This window comes from Argiope bruennichi, chromosome 10, assembly GCF_947563725.1.
Source record: "Argiope bruennichi chromosome 10, qqArgBrue1.1, whole genome shotgun sequence".
NCBI classification, from domain to species: Eukaryota; Metazoa; Arthropoda; class Arachnida; order Araneae; family Araneidae; genus Argiope; species Argiope bruennichi.
In genome coordinates this window covers 126233368-126249387 of record NC_079160.1, presented here as the reverse complement: position 1 = coordinate 126249387, position 16020 = coordinate 126233368, and the positions used below count along the sequence as shown (strand labels likewise).

General features: G+C 27.9%; 1 protein-coding gene across 2 annotated transcripts in view; it reads right to left on the bottom strand.

Moving 5' to 3' along the window:
- LOC129989316 (exonuclease 1-like) overlaps positions 1 to 13089 on the bottom strand; it is a 38785-nt gene extending 25696 nt beyond the window's left edge. For both annotated transcript variants that reach the window (XM_056097767.1, XM_056097768.1), the window contains exons 1-4: positions 12864 to 13089; positions 12092 to 12211; positions 10099 to 10222; positions 4453 to 4590 (exon numbers count right to left, since the gene is read on the bottom strand). In XM_056097767.1, coding sequence (XP_055953742.1) covers positions 4453 to 4590; positions 10099 to 10222; positions 12092 to 12211; positions 12864 to 13024 — 543 coding nt within the window. In that variant the 5' untranslated portion in view covers positions 13025 to 13089. The remainder of the gene's footprint in view (positions 1 to 4452; positions 4591 to 10098; positions 10223 to 12091; positions 12212 to 12863) is intronic.
- Between the last annotated feature and the right edge of the window lie 2931 nt (positions 13090 to 16020).

Genomic DNA, 16020 nt, shown 5'->3' with positions numbered 1-16020 from the left:
AAGCAAACATGAGTAAACATTTCAAAAAATATATTATTTTCAATTTTATATACAATATTTTGACCTTTGAAACATATGAAAAGATTAATGCATTTAGTTTTCAATAAGTTGCAAATTTGTGAATTCACTAGCCTGTATGGATTGCCAGTCCAAGCTGACAATATAGACCAAGCTAATAAGTGCATCATTACAATAAGTGAACAGACTCTAAAAGATCTTAACATTCTGAAAACAAATATATGTAATAAAATTCTCAATATATAATAAATTGTGTTTAATTTCAAACAGCATAATCTTCTTTTGTTCCTGAACAGAAACAGAAAAAAAACAATTGTCAATAGTCTGTAGCTTACTCACCTTGGAATATATTTGATAAAAATTAAATAATATATGTATTGAAACATTGCATTTATCATTTCACATAAAATCTTTTATGTTTGCCTTTTTTCTTTTATAATTTTATGACTATGTAATGGAATAACGTAAATAATAAAAATTCATTCTATTTAATGAATGAAAACAGAACTTTCCATACAATACAATTTATCAAAAAGATAAGATATTCATTATTTAAGACAAATATAAAGTTAAAATGGAAATGTTTTATGAAAAAATATTATATCTATTCAATATCAAAATATATATTTTAACAAATATGTATTATATTTTTGCAAATTTTAAAAAGGGAAAATTAAAATTTAAAAACTATCTGTGCATTGATTTATCATATAAAGGGCATCAACTTCTTAAGGAAAGCAAGCCTATAATACTTACATCAAAAATTAGATTAAACAAGGAATTTTAATGTTTAAAATGAAGTTTAACAATTTTTTGGAAACAAAATAAAGAAAAATGCTGATTTTTTTAAAAAAAATATTAAATAATAAAATTTTAATTTTCAAGCATTTATTTTCATCGTTTTAATGAATAGGTTTCATATAGTTATAGAATTTTTAAAAATTAATATTGACTCATTACTTGAAAAGGCAAGTAAGTACCATGGGCATGTTACCAGGTAAAGGGACCAAAAATTGAGAAATCAACTATCTATAAGAGAAAAGTATATTTTTAAAACTCTATGCCTATAGATTCTTAAAAAGTAAAATGGTTCCAATTAAATATGAAGAAATACTATAAAATGGAAACCAACACAAGCTAAGTTCCTTAAAACAAAATAAAAAAACAGCTTCGTTTAAAAAAAAGAGAAGAAAAGCTTAAATAGTCCCTTTAAAAAAAATTGTCTCAGTGTGTACAATGGTGGGTGATAAAGCGTACCATTCTGAGATCTTTCTAGAAAAAGCAAAATAATATATCAACTCCAAAGGTTGTCTCAGTATATGATACAAAGTAAGAGAGTGGATGCACCAGAACTTCTGCAATTTTTCTTTCATTTATTTATTTTAATTTTACACCAAAAATTATTTTTAAAGAAAATTCAGTTGACTAAAAAAAATCTTGATGTGATGTTTTTTTAAATTTTGATTTGAACTGAATTATTTTGTAGTTTAAGGTAGTGGTTATAATTTTTAAAAGCAAATCATATCATGGTGTCCAGAGACATGACTAAGAATTTGCAGTAAGAAGCTCAATTATTGATATTTTGTTTATTCTGAAGTTATTGAATTTTAATTAAGAATGAAAGTTCAGTCAGAACAAATTTTACAAAGCATTATAAAGAATTAATAACTTTAAATAAGAATGAAATAAATAGAGAAGATACTGAAACAAAACTTTCATATTTAAAAGAAATTTCTACTAATTTGGTAAAATTGAATGATAATATATGTAGTCCATTAATAGGTGCCAATTCTGACAATCATAACATGGAATATAAACAAACTGAAGAATATCCGGTAAAATCAGATATTTCCCGCTTCAAGCAAAAGTTTATTTCAAATGTTCTTTTTCTGTATGTGAAATATCAACATCAGTGAATGCCGATAAAACAATACTGAAACTTTCCAAAATAAAATTGATTCAATGCAGCAGGAAAATAAGATTAACTATGTTTTTGGAGTCAATTTGGCTGAATTCATGAGGATGTTTGCATCGATGATGAAGATAAATTTTAATATCTCATATAGAGAGATGCAATTGGCAGTACAGTTCAAGAAAACATTGATAGTAATCTGCTAACTGTTGCACACTAGCCAAGGTTGTCAACAGCATAAAAATGAGACGAGTTACTCATTGAATATTACATTAGAGAACTGTAAACCCTAGAGGTAAAAAATGCAATCAACATTGAAACTAATCCCATCAGAAAAATGCATTCTATTATTTCACACAATTACAGAAGTCTCACACACGCTCATTAGCGGCAATTCGGAAATCTTATTGGAACAATCGTCTCGCAAATTGAAACTGGAATGATTTATACAGGAAAAAAGGGTCGAGTTTCCACATTATGCAATCGCGAATGGTATTTTTTTATTTTAGGAGCTATGACTATGATTTTTTATTCTTGCAATCTTTAGAGATCGGCATTTTTTATGAAGAGGAAAAAGTAACTAAGAAATTAAAATCTCTTGTATTTTCCCTGTTTTATGAAAATTTTGAAATTCCCCAGCATTTCCCAATTTTTTTTTTTTTAAATCAACACTTAAATCTTGCAATTATGTACTTGCATGTGATGAGCAAAATTAAATGGAGTAAAAAACTCTTTGTTTCTCATCCCTAGCATTCTACTCTTCAATAATGGAAAGACTGAAAGGGGCTGTCTTAGGACAGAAACATGATTTTTTTTCCTATCCTTTGTTATCTTGGAAGTGTCACAAGTTAACTTGGACAAAGTGAAACAAAGATGTTATCCAGGTTAAATGAATGTTTACATGAACAGAATGTAAAGGTTCTTAAAACACTTGTGTTTTCCCCACATTTTCAAAAATCTTGCTAAGATTTTTACTTACAAAAACTTGTCACAATATATTAAAATATTTAAATTTTGATATAAATTGTTCTTCAACCTTATAATTGAAAGTGTCCAGCAATAAATACATTTTTTATTAATTTAAAACACAATGTATTTCTTTTCCTTTTTTCAGATATATTTATGATTGATTTCTTGCATATTATTTCAAAAGCTTAAGTGAGGAAAACTAAAAAACACTTTTATGCTAATACAATTATTAAGCCAAAACTTGAAGCTCTAAGTGGATTTTCAGATTTTAATGCAATTAATTACTCTAGATAATAATCTCTTACACATTATACTGACTACTCACTTCTCAAAAGAATTCACACTTTAGCTGAAACAAATTAAAAAATATTTAATCCCACAAAAATCTTTAACCATATTTTGATCAACGTTTGGTAGAATAAAGGGGATTAATGCTAGAGACAGATGCAAATAAACCTTTATTCCGATTTAAATAATGAACTGCAATAGTAAAATATTTTTTATTTATATGTTACTCAGCTAAAGCTTCAGTTCCTAAAATTATTGATTCTAAATCTCTCTTCTTTGCTGCTTTTTCAACTTATTTTTTGCATATAGATTTCTGCATTGTAGAAATCATCTCTAATTTTCACCACCTTTTTTAAAAACATTAATCCATTTGACAATGTGCTTCCTTTTCTTTACTTTTTTTTCATCATTTTGAGATTGTAATTTATGTCAATCTATATTTTCAACAAACTTAGAAAATGATTTTTTTTTTTTTTTTTTTTTTTTTGTCATCTGAAAATTTTTTACTTACAGCATTTTTAATGAAGTTTAAACAACATATTTTGCAACATATTTTTCGCTTTTAAAGTTTTTAACTTCAATATTTTTAATCAAGAAATTCACAAGGCAAAACAAAGTTGAATATTATTTTTCTTTTCCCTTTCAAAAAAAAATAATAATAGACAAATATTCTGTCTATTCTTCAAGGATCAAATTTTTTTAAAAAATCAAGTAATTTTTTCCAAGATTTGAATTCAGAAAAAAAAAAAAAAAATCAAGAAATTTTTAAGGACAGTGGAAAAGAACAAAATTATTAACAATATCAGTTAAATCTTGCATTTTTTTAGAAAGTCATTCTGTTTAATGTTCTTTTAATGACTAAAATCATTCACTTCATTAGATGCAAAAGTTCAAAATATTTTAATTTTGTTTATATATTTAATTTAAATAGTAATACATTTTTGTATATCGTTTTTTCCACTTGCATCTTTCAATTTATTTCTTTGTTATTTATAGCAATTAATATTTTCAGCATATAAAAAGTAAAGTTCAAAAACTAAATTAAGATTCATTAATATTATGAAATAAATAATACAATTAACCTGATAGACAATACAATGAATTTAATAGTAATTTCACTCTTAGTATTGCCTGGATAAAATTTCTAGCATTGGGGGGATATACAGATTGTAGTTTAAAAAAAGGGGGGGGGGTCAGAAGAGGGGCATGTATGCATATGCAAGAAAGCTACTGTTATTAACTATTACATAAAATAAACAACTTACTTTGTTGCACCCAAACAGTATTAAATCTGAATCTTCAGTGATGATTAACTGAACCATTCCTATTTTATCTAAATATGCTAGCTGGGCATCTGCTTCATATGGTGCTACTATACAATCAATGCATTTCTTTTTGCATGCCTATGAGAAACCCAAAATGCATAATCTTAATTGTAATTAGGAATAAATACAAATTTAGAAAAGGTAGATGACTTGAACATTCATACAAGTTATTATATTGGTTTATACATTCACATTACATTGGTTTGAGCATTCAGAAAGCAAAATAGTAAAGCTTAGCAATGTCCTAATTTGTTAAAAAAAATATAGCATAAAAAGTAGATTGCAAACAAATCAGTGGGAATTAAAATAATAACCTAAAATTCTCAACTCAAAATTTTCAATTTTTAAGACTGGTCAGGTACTTTTCCATTCATCCAAATTTAAAACATACCAATAATAAAGACAGTTTGTATTGCACCCATACCAATGTTTAAACATGTATTTATTGAAACAGCCCGTTAAACAAAAAATGACACTATCTGGACTTGTACTGTTTTTCTCCTGTTTAGGCAATATTTATCTAAAGTTTAAACACTTGGACGAAGTCAGAAAATACACAAATATGATTAATTAACAGTACATTAAATAATAACAGACGATTGAAAGACAAAGGATAAAACTAATGTGATGAATTTTAAAAAAGAAAATTCAAAATGAAGGACAAAAACATATATGCATACATGCATTGTATTTCTTTATCAACAACATTCAATCATCTTTACATCAGATCTGTTCTATTATATTAGTAAGTGACTTCCATAAAAGTATATAAATAAAAATAAATATTTATTGGTCTATAAAAAAATACATATGTAGCTTAAAGAATACTTCTAAAAAATTCATAATATATACTAATGAAATATATATCATAATACATCATCCTTTTTCCTATGACTGAAAAAAACGAGCTAAAACTCTGTTCTATTTCACCACTAAAATTTTATCAAAGAGATGGATTTTTAAGTCCTCAAACAGGTAATGAAAAGAAAAAAAGAATATATTTACAAATAAATTACTAACTTTTTGGACAAGTTACCAATACAGCACTGTACTAAAAGATTGAATTTATATCTATTAGCTAGTGTAGTTGTTCATTGCATGGATAAGTTCAACAATATAAAAACATATTTGGGTCATTCTCCAAATTCGGGCACATTGTTGAAACTCAAGAATATTAACTATACTGTTAATATAATATCCACAGAACAAATTGTACTACATAATTTTAGATGGGTACTAATTAGTTTCCTAAAATTAAAAATTTATTGAAAAAATTTTCTGCGAGATAAAAATCCAAATATGTGAGAAAAATCAACTCCATGGACTGCAACCAACCCATAGTTTACTTAAATATGTGGATATATTATTAAAACTACATGAAATTTTATATTTTATTTAAGTTTAATTAAACAATTATGCATTAAAAAATATTGCTGTGTTTTGAAATTATAATAAATCTGGTATATTCAGAAAGTTTTATTCATCTAAAGTTTGCAACCAGGTTCAAGCATCACCTCCATGGACAGAGATATTTTTTAGAAAATTTCTTTCATGTGGCAACACTACTCATTTTTTTCAAGTGTTGTTGAAGAGAGGCAGCCATTTTGTATGCCTCTGAATTGAATGCAGATTTGAATTAAGCTTTGTTTGTACACAGGAAAAAAAGAAAGTTTCAATTCTAGGTGAGTATGTTTATTGGTTATCAACTCCATGACTTCTATAAAAGCTATAAGATGTGAATTGTAGTATGTTTTTTTAAAGCATGTTAAATGTACTTGATGAAAAGACATAAAAAACTTTAAAATTATTTTGTATCATTAAAACTGTTCTTTAACTTACACTGAAAATGTAATTTCATCATCTCCATGGACATCATCTCCATGGGCACTCTGTGGACAACTTTGCCCATGGAGTTGATGCTTTGTCCATGGAGTAATTAGGCTTAACTATGAATTTAAGTTTCTTTTACAATAATAAATATATAACCATAATTATACGATATTTAAGCAAACAATATAGATTACCATTTTATTGGTGTGGTTTCACCATAACTTTTTAAAAAAATGCTAGGTGCCAAACATAGAGATAGGCCTAAATTTGATGACAATGCATGATTTTTCACCCAATTAAAAAAAAAATAACTATGATAATGATAATGGATAGAGATGTAACTAGTAATAGGCCTATTTGATTTTAAAGTTGTATACCTAGTAGATAGTTGTTAATGTTATAATAAGTTTATTTTTTAAAAAAAGTTACATTAAGCAAATATGATAATAAAAGAAACTTTTTATTTTTAAATTTTAGATATGGCCAAAACCAAGAAAGAATGCGAGAAGAACAAATTAGCAAGGCAGAAACAGAAAAGGGAATGCGAGAGAAAAAGACGAGAACGTATTAAAAGTGACCCCAAGTTATATGAAGAAGCAAAGAAAAAAGAACGTGAACGGTATCATGCTCGAAAAGAAGCCGGCAAAATAAAATCTATTCATGAAATGACATCAGTCTGAGAGCAAAGAGCTAAACGAAAAAGTTGGAAAGCATGTTCAAGGAAATACCGAGCAGCCAAAAAGAATGAACAATTAGTGATATTAAGTGTGGACAGCCCTCCTTCTAGCCCTGAATTACCATTAGTCCTAAATGAATCTACTGAAACTCAAGACAATTTCTCAAGTGCACAGTCACAGTGTGCAAGTTCTGAAACACCTATTAATTCTTACACTTCTGGAAAATCTAGAAAAGAAAGCGGTAGGAAAAAAGTAAAAAGAAGCAGATCAGCCGCTTACAGGAAAATAAAAAAACTAGAGGAAGAACTAAAAGCGTACAAAGCAAAATATAGCAAGTATAAAAGTAGATATTATAGGGAAAAGGGAAAGAAAAATGAAAGGAAAGATGATACACCAAGCACAAAAGTCAAGAAATTGGTAAAAGGTGTGAAGGTATCGTCTCCTATAAAAAGGAAACTGATTTTTAGTGAAGCAATCATTTCCCAAATGACTGATAATTTTCAAAAAACACGCAATAAGAAAGAACCTAGAAAATCTTTTCTCTGTTATGTAGCTGGAAAAATTATGAAAAAATATAAGTGCCTTAATGAATTAAAAAAAATATTTAAATTAAAAAATCTTAAAAGTACGGATGGTAAAGAAAAAACCACAAGTCAAGTCAAATTAGAGCTGATTAAACAAGATATTCAGAATTTTTTGGAAGATGATTCTTGCAGCACATTATGTCCTGGTAAGAAAGATACAATTAGTAGAAAAGGAGTGAAGAAACAAGAACGCTACTTGAATGATAGTTTACAAAATCTTCACAAGAATTTCTCCAGGAAGTTTACACAATACTCTATACATTACAGTACATTTTGCAAACTTCGTCCATTCTGGTGTGTCCAGAAAAAAGTCGGTAAGCGAGACTCATGTTTATGCAGCCTTCATGAGAACATGAAACTGATGGTGATTGCATTAAAGCAGCTGAACATTATTTCTGAGAGATCCCCAGATGAACTTTATAAAAGTTTGTGCTGTAATACTAAAGACAATATTGAAAAATGTTTAGAGAGGAACTGCAATGAATGTAAAATCAAGATGATTAAGTTCTTGGAATATTCAGAAGAAGATACAATATCGTATGAGAAATGGGTTTTGAAAAAAGTGAATATTGTAGCCAAAGGAATACCTAAAACTGTTAAAAAACACTCTAAAGATCAGATTAACTGTTCTGCAGCAGAACTGGTTCATGCCCTGCAATCAGAAATGCCAAAGTTCATGCTTCATATTGCTAATATTTTACACCAGCAGAGAGAAATGAAGAATATAAAAGATCAATTGAAACCCCAGGAAGTGTTAATCCATATGGATTTCTCTGAAAATTATGAATGTAAATACTCAAGGGAAATCCAGGCATTTCATTTCGGTGGTTCACGCCAACAAGTAAGCATCCACACAGTTGTAGTTTACTATAGAAATGAATCATCTACTACAATACTTACCAAGTCATTCTGTACCTTATCAGAAAACTTGAAACATGATCCTATTGCTATCTGTACCCACTTGAGTCCAGTACTTAAAATTGTTAAAACCCTTGTTCCTAACTTAAAAACTATTCATTTTCTCAGCGATGGACCAAGTACACAATATCGCAATCGAAAGATGTTTTACTTAATTGCCACTCATTTACCATCTGTCCTCTTATCTGTGAAGGAAATAACCTGGAATTACAGTGAAGTAGGGCATGGGAAAGGTGCACCAGATGGACTCGGGGGGGACTTTGAAGCGTACTGCTGATGCACTAGTGGCCAGGGGAAAAGACATCTCATGCTTCAATCAATTTGTTTCTGAACTACAGAAAAATCTTAAAAGTATTGAAATAATACCCATAAAAGAATATGAATTCAGTACACTTCATGAAAACCTAAAAGAAGAGGGAGAAAGATTCATAGGAACAATGAAAGTGCACCAAGTTTTGTGGGCCAGAGCAAAGCCTAATGTTCTGCATTTCAGACGATTAAGCTGCTTTCAGTGTATACCGACTGATATTTGTTCTCACGGTTATGATAAAGGGGTCCTGTCAATACAAATATCTCCACATCAACCTGGATGTTCCACCAACATTAATCAGAAGAAATCCTCTTCAAAAAAATTGAAAGTCAGTGATGTCTACTCTGACACAGATGAAGAATGGAGTGAGGATATTCCTTGCAAAATGCAAAAAACAGGGGAGTGTAATGCAATTAAATTAGTTATGACAGAAGACAGCCTAATAAATACATATGTGGTCGCAGAATTCATGGGTCGGAAAAAAACTCATCACTTTGTTGGAATGATTTTAGAAGAAAATGACTGCCAAGAGGGTGGTGGTAAAATGTATTATGGTGACTTCATGACTAAAATACAGACAATACCTTTTCGTTTCCATATTGCAGAGACTTATCCTGGGTTCACTCTAGAGATATAAAACAAGTTCTTAATGACCCTATGCTTACCCGTCGACATACATATCTGTTTAATGACTTGGATTTTAAAACTTTTCCTAATTTAGAATAAATTGTTTTTAAAAAGTGCTTTTTTTCGATATTGAAGTATCCATTTTCTAATAAAGTTTCTTTTCTATGTTTAAATTGTACTGTAGTATTTTTTTCATTAAACTCTATAGTGTGAATTTTAGTTAAGACATTTGATTCCATTGAAAGTGATGTTTAAAGATGCTTAGTTTCATATTTAAAACCTATATTTCCACAATATTCCATTGTGTGTCAACTCCATGTCCTGATACATCAACTCCGTGGGCAATGAAAACAAAAATAATTTTTTCCATGAAAAATATTTGTTAGTGATCTCGGCCATAAGCTGGAATGTATTAAGAACCATGCAGGGATTATTTAAAAAATATTAAAAAAAATATTTAAAAGAATTTTTTTTTCTTTAAATTGACATCTAAAAATGCCCTGTTTTTGGAGAATGACCCATTTATGAAATTAATATGCTTCTGTAACTCAAATGTCAAAAAAAAATTATCTTAAATAATATTATTCAAATAATTCACTATAAATTAATGATGAAAATATCAAAAGAAGTTAAGAATTACCTCAATAACTTGCCTTGCCATTTCAGGGGTGACATCAACACATCTTTGGAAACATTCTCGGGCTTCTTTTATTTTGCCTTCACAAAGAAGTTCTTTACCTCGCTGACGAGTTTTTTCACGATTTCTAGTGAAAGAGGAGTTTAAAAAAATATTTTGAATAACTGAATAGATATATAATAACTGAAAAGGTATATTAGATAAAATTCCATCTATACTTATAAAAAGATGTGCTAATGTGCATATCACTCTTGAACATTTCACCAACCACTCCTTCAGGTCACCTTGGAACTCGAATTTGAAAACTTATTGCAGAGAAATTTTTAATTAATGATTTGTACTACCTTGGAAGACTTTTTACATATATTTGTCTGTAAGTCATTTCTAATAAGTGTGGAAGAAAAACATTCTGCTCTGTTAAAAAGAGCAAATAACTGTCAATCAAAGAAATTTGTTTTGTGTCTATGACATAGTTTACTGAACTTCGGGATATTTTTAATACTTTTTCAAAAAATTTTAAGAATTGAAACTGAAATTCCTGTATCCAAATTCTGATTATTCTTCTTTTCTAATTTTTTTAGGTGAATATCTTAACACTTCTAATTTAACACAACTCTCTTAACACCTCTCATTTAAAAGAATTGCGTTAAATTGCTTCTTTTAGTGGATTTTTTTTTATTTTCTTCTGATATGCAACTTATTTAGTCAGAAAAAATTTTCATCTTCAATGATTTGGTGAAGTTGCCAATTCAGGAAATCAAGAATTACGAAAAATATTTCACTTTTTTTCTTTTTGCAATTGTCATTTTAATATAAAATTTTCATTATCACACATTTATTCTTGATTTTTATCATCTGGAGGTCACCAAAGAAAAATAAGTATGAAAAATTCAATATTTTTTTTGTTTGTTTGTTTGTTTTATAGCTTTATTTTACGTTATTAAGATATTGATTTTTTTTTTTTTTTTTGACATTCATCATAACATAGATAATGCTATGCAGATTCTGCTAATATATAAATAAAACAATTCAGATTGATCATTTGCAAACATTCTAATTAAGATGATACAAAGAAAAATGAGCATAATTAACATCTCTCTGGCCAAATCTAAATATGCATAATAAAGATTGGAAGAATTTTTCAAAAACTAACTTTAAAATTTTTATAACTAAGTTAATCCTTTTTAATAAAGATTATTAAATGTTGAGCAAAAAAAAAAAGAAAAAAAAAAAGATAGTAAGAAAAATTTTGAATCCATATTTCAGATGCTTTTTTTTTTTTAATACAGTGTAAAAAGTGACCAAAATTGAGACTGTTTTGCAAATAAGAAATGCCTGATAATTTTAAGAGAGCAAACTACTTTCTCTTCCCATCAAAACCAAAGTGATCATATTGTATGAACAGTAAAAATTAGAAATAAGGTTTTACTTTTTCTTAATCAATGATGTTTAGTTAAAATTAAATCTAGTTCAGATTTTTTTTAATTTGAGCTATCTAGTCTTTGATAAAATTTAAAAAATACAGAATGCTTAATTCAAATTTAGAAGCTTTTTTTTTTTTCAATTTAAGACAATAAATCAAAATTCAAACCTATCCCAGTTCATTTAAGATGTGACTTTAATTGATTCATATATGGCATCAGATTTGAAAATTGTGTGAAATTAAAAAATATAAGATTAAGAAAAATTTAGAAGGAAAAACATCATCAGATAAGTATCCACAACAATAACAAAATAATAGCAATAACATCATGTTTTCTAGACAAAAAGATATGTTTTTTTTATTAATTAGTAATTGAAAAAATTCTATTCAAGCATCTTATGCTATAAAAAGTTACATTTTTGCCAATCCCTTATGATTGTGTAATTTAAAGTGTTTAAAAATGAATCAACAGAAAAGGACACTGCTTGCCAATTTTTATGATAGGAAATAAATAATATGAGCTAATGAAGAAATATACCAATTCATGAAATTTAAATTGAATTTTGTACATACTCTCGGCGTTTCTTTTCTGTTACTTCTTTTGAACTCAAATTGCATCCATCAAAAACCATAAATGGTTTTAAACCAGCTTCTAAAAGTAGATTTAGCTGCTTGATACAGTAGTAAACATATCTAAAAGAAAACAAAATGTAAATAATTATAATTCAAATTAATTAGTAAAAAAAACTGATACAAAAGATTTTCATTAAGATGGTAAGTATGTTCATCTAACAATACACCAATAAATGTAAAATAATTTTATATTAAAAAGATTCTTAAAATACTCTGATATACATATATACTAATTAAAATATCAGTGAGAAACAATGACGTTGAATGAAACAGATGCGTTTTCCTGCAATTTGAAACATGGATTAAATAGTTAAAGCACTAGAAGAAAAGAAATTAAACGAAAAGAAGAAAACAGAATTTGATTTGATAAATGCAAATGTTTTAACTTAACTAATAAACAAAATAAAAGACATCATAAGAAATTGAAACAAAAATTAAAGGGAAAAAAAAGAGAAAATAATGAAATACAATTTTACAACATTTCCACTTGAAATTGATAATTTGATTCCAAATATAATTGTAATCAAGTTTCAAACAGGCAATCAAACTAAGTTTTTAAAAAAAATACATTCGTACCATGATTGCAAATGCAAGATATTTTACAGATAGCAATAAATTTTTAATGAGCTGGCGTTTCTTTCTTTTTTTTTTTTTTTTTTCCTTTAAATGGTAATATAAGAAATTATAAATATAAGATAATTCATAACAATACCCATCAGTTTTTTCTCCTTTCACTAATTTTTCTGCACAGGAAAATGCGCCTTTATGAAGCCAACTGTAAGCATCAATAGCAACAGTAGCACCTTTAAAATCTTTAATATTGGCAGCTCGACAAGAGTTTTTCACAAACGGTAATAAGCCAGTGATACCCATTTTAAAACATGAAAATTAAATAAAGCGGGAAAAATAAATTGTTGGCACTAGACCAACAATTTATTTTTCAGTTGCGGTGACAGCGAACGTATTTGAGATTAATCTCAATTAAATAGTGGACATCTAAGATATTCGAATTTTGCACTTGAATAAATAAATTCATACAAAAAGTGCCTGAGATTTTAAAAATATTTTTGAATTAATATTTAAAAGCAAACTAATGAATATAAAGTTAATTACTTACTCAGAAACTTTTATTAAAATAAAATTATCAAAAAAAATTATACACACATGCTTAGAAGAAACGGAACAAAATATATATCTTTATTGAGATACATATATCTTTATTGAGATACATATATCTTTATTGAGATACATATATCTTTATTGATACACATTTACTGATGTGTGACACTAATCATGTGAAATTTTTTATTTATACATTTTTTTTTAATCCTTTTGCTTTAATTTTTTTGAGCTAACAGTTCAAGTTTATTGTTATGTATATAAGGGCATTTCATAAAAGTGGATCAACTGTCGATTTCTTTAACTGTTCATGAAATATAATACATAAATTTATGAAAATATTTTAGATTCTGCAAAAGGTAAAATAAAAATTTTAAAAAAATTAAATTTTTCTACAGCCTCCATAGTAAAAAAAAGTACCATTGTATGAAATATGTTTACAGACAACAAAGATATAGACTACGAAGTTTCATGCCCTTTTCCAGTGCAATTTTCAGTGATATTGATATATTTATTGGATAACTTTTCCTGCTTCTTCCAGGGATAATGCATCCATTACGAAAGATCATTAAAAAGGTAGCATCAAAAAATATTAATGCATTTATTAATATCAAGTAAATTTTTAAAAATGGTCGGATAACGCAATTATTGAGGTGCTTAAAAATTTGTCAAAATGAATATCTTTGGCACCTATACAAACTTGCCTTCTCTATTAGCACGGTATATTGTACGATATCTTCACGATGTTGTCCGACATTCTAAATACGGGCCAATATCATGTAAATATCGTAACAATGTTTTGGGGTATTTTGTGCTAATAGGGTTGTTTTAACAATACTTGCGCATATGCGATCGTGGTCATCAGCTGTGACTTAATGATAAGTTTTTTGAATTCTCATTAATGATCTACAGAACGTGTACTGTCAAAGCCAATTCTTAGTTCAGACATAATACCAATCAAAATTAATTGAAAATACCGGTCACCATTCCATACGTTGTTGTACAGAATGAAACTAATCGAGTTACACCACACATTTAAATAACCACAGATGATAAATGTCTTGAACGAAGAATTGATTTTTACCATTCAAAAAGTGAAATTTTTGAAGATTAATATTTATTCTCTTAAGACATCATTCGTCTATATAAAATGTGTGGCGAGTTTGCGATGAGCAAAGATAGAACTTGGGACCTTGTGGTTCGCAGCCGAGCAACATGACCACAATACAAAAGCAATTGCTCGTGCAGCGTAGCTGTTAACTGGCTTATAAACTCCCAAAAAAAGACTCTCCCTCCAGTGAGTTGGAGGTGAGACGAACGATATGGCTGTTGAGTGGTGATGTATTTAGCTGCTGAGTCCAGAGGTGGCGGTAGAGATTTGCCGATGGGGGGGGGGGCAAGAGAAATCCGACAGTGGGGCAAGCACAATATCTCTAATTTGGCTTCAAAATAACTCATAATAATTAATTTTTCATTTAATTAAAGAAAATCAAGTATTATTTCATTCTTTTTTATTCAGATGCAGATCCTTTTTTTCATTGTTAAAACTTTATAAAGGTATTTGTAAAAAAACAGGTTTTTAGTTTCTTTTACTAAGCATCAAAAAATTGTCAATATTTGAGTCTTTTTTTTTTTTATGAGACTCTTAAGATTTAATTTCTCTGCGATCTACTTTTAGAAAAAATATAGTCACATTCCATTCTAGATTGTAGTATATAGATAGAAACACAGATTGTACCAGAATGACGTGTCATGCTAAATGGACAAATGCATACTCTTACTATTTAATATCATAAGCTATATAAAATGAATGTTGAAATAGAAAGTTTTATAAAAGTAACTGTTTTAGAAAACCGAAATAATAAATAAAAAATATTCGATGTTTTCTCCAAAAACTGATTTTTCTGCTTAGTCCCCTACCTAAAATATTTGTTAAGTAAGGATTGCAACAACGTGCAAGAATTAAGATGTGTTTCGAATCCAAGGAAAATACGTGCGCTTACTCAACAAAAATTTACTATAGTTCGGACATGAACAATATAGAATGAAGAAAAGATATAATATGTTGTTTTTTAAGAAGACCGGAGAAAATATTTTGTAAATATATGTACAAACTTACTATTTTATATAAGATATGAAAAATATTCTTATGAAAAAAGGACTGCTTAAACGCTAGATCCCCTTGTATTTATTTTTCTATATATGTTTAGGCTTTAAAAAACCAATGCATTTTATTTGGAAAAAAAAAAAAATTAGATCTTGAACATGAATTCACTTATCTTCATTTTTATTTATGTACTTTCTGACTATTCTATGTACTATTAAGTACTTTCTAAATTCGAAGTTATTATAAGCTAATATTCCTACCAAAAGGTGAATTTTATCCCCTCAGTTGCATGCATAGACCTTTTTTAACCCCTTCATATACAATGGCGAGTCTAACTCGCATATGGAATTATTTAATTTTTAATTTTAAATCTGCAATTAAGTGAGAGTATTAAGTAATTTAAAATGCTAAAATCACTTGAAAACGCATCATTACATCAAATGCCCTTATATTTTTCTGGGGATTAAGATAACGATAATTGTCCCAAATAAGATCTGCCATCTAATTAGGAAATTAAGTAAATTTGTATATCAAGGGGTTAATGTGTTATGTATTATGTGTAATGAATATTCTAACTATTTTAATCATCTTTTTATCAAGACATCTTTATTCAAAGTCTATTAAAAATTTAGGAGCATCTGAA